Source organism: Geospiza fortis, unplaced genomic scaffold, assembly GCF_000277835.1.
Source record: "Geospiza fortis unplaced genomic scaffold, GeoFor_1.0 scaffold425, whole genome shotgun sequence".
NCBI classification, from domain to species: Eukaryota; Metazoa; Chordata; class Aves; order Passeriformes; family Thraupidae; genus Geospiza; species Geospiza fortis.
Window position 1 is genome coordinate 2,956,668 of NW_005054387.1, and position 759 is coordinate 2,957,426.

General features: G+C 72.1%; 1 protein-coding gene across 1 annotated transcript in view; it reads left to right on the forward strand.

The window, feature by feature from the left end:
* Nucleotides 1–751, forward strand: part of ANKRD13B (ankyrin repeat domain 13B) — an 11,916-nt gene extending 11,165 nt beyond the window's left edge. Inside the window, exon 15 of the mRNA XM_031060631.1 lies at nucleotides 1–751. Within this exon, the coding sequence (XP_030916491.1) occupies nucleotides 1–144 (144 nt within the window). The 3' untranslated portion in view covers nucleotides 145–751.
* The last annotated feature ends 8 nt before the right edge of the window (nucleotides 752–759 follow it).

Consider the following 759-nt stretch of genomic DNA (forward strand, 5'->3'; position numbering starts at 1 on the left):
GGCGCGCTGTTCCCCAGCTACGCGGAGCAGCTGCGCCTGGCCATGGCGCTGTCGGCGCGGGAGCAGGAGGAAGCGGAGCGCCGGACGCGCCAGGAGGAGGAGGATCTGCAGCGCATCCTGCAGCTCTCCCTGACGGAGAAGTGACCCCGCACCGCCGCTGAGCCCCCCTCGCCCACCCCCGTGGGGATGGGGACGTGTCTGGGGACGCAGAGGGGGGAGCGGTGTGCGGGGAGCCAGTCCAAGAACTGCGGAGGGCGAATGGGGAATGGGGGAGCAGGATTTGGCCCTGGGAGAACGTCCCCAGAGCTGGGGTAACAGTGGGGTGAGGTGGGGGCACCCCACAGCAGCGCAGGCTTGGGGCGGGTGTTGACCAGGGAGGGGACCCCACGGACTGTACCCCTTCTCCAGGACACCCGTACTCCCCCAGCCGCCCCACGGGGTGCTGCTCAGCCCCTCACCCCAGGGAGGGTGGGGGGCACATCCTGCCCCGGATGGGTGGGCTGCCAGTTGCGTGGGGTCCCGGGGTGCCCCCAGAGCCAGGGGACTCTGCCCAGCTCCCTCTTCCCCCCCTGCCCAGGCGCTACCAAGTGCACTTACCCGGGAGCTGCTCTGCCTGCCAGCAGGGGTGGGGGCTCAGCCCTATTGCACCCCGCAGCCAGCGAGGGGCTGCACAGCTGCCCCCCATGGCACGGGGACTGCTGGGGCAGCTGAAGGGGTGCCTGTGGAGGGCAGCCCGGGGTCCCCCCCCCCCTTGCCCCG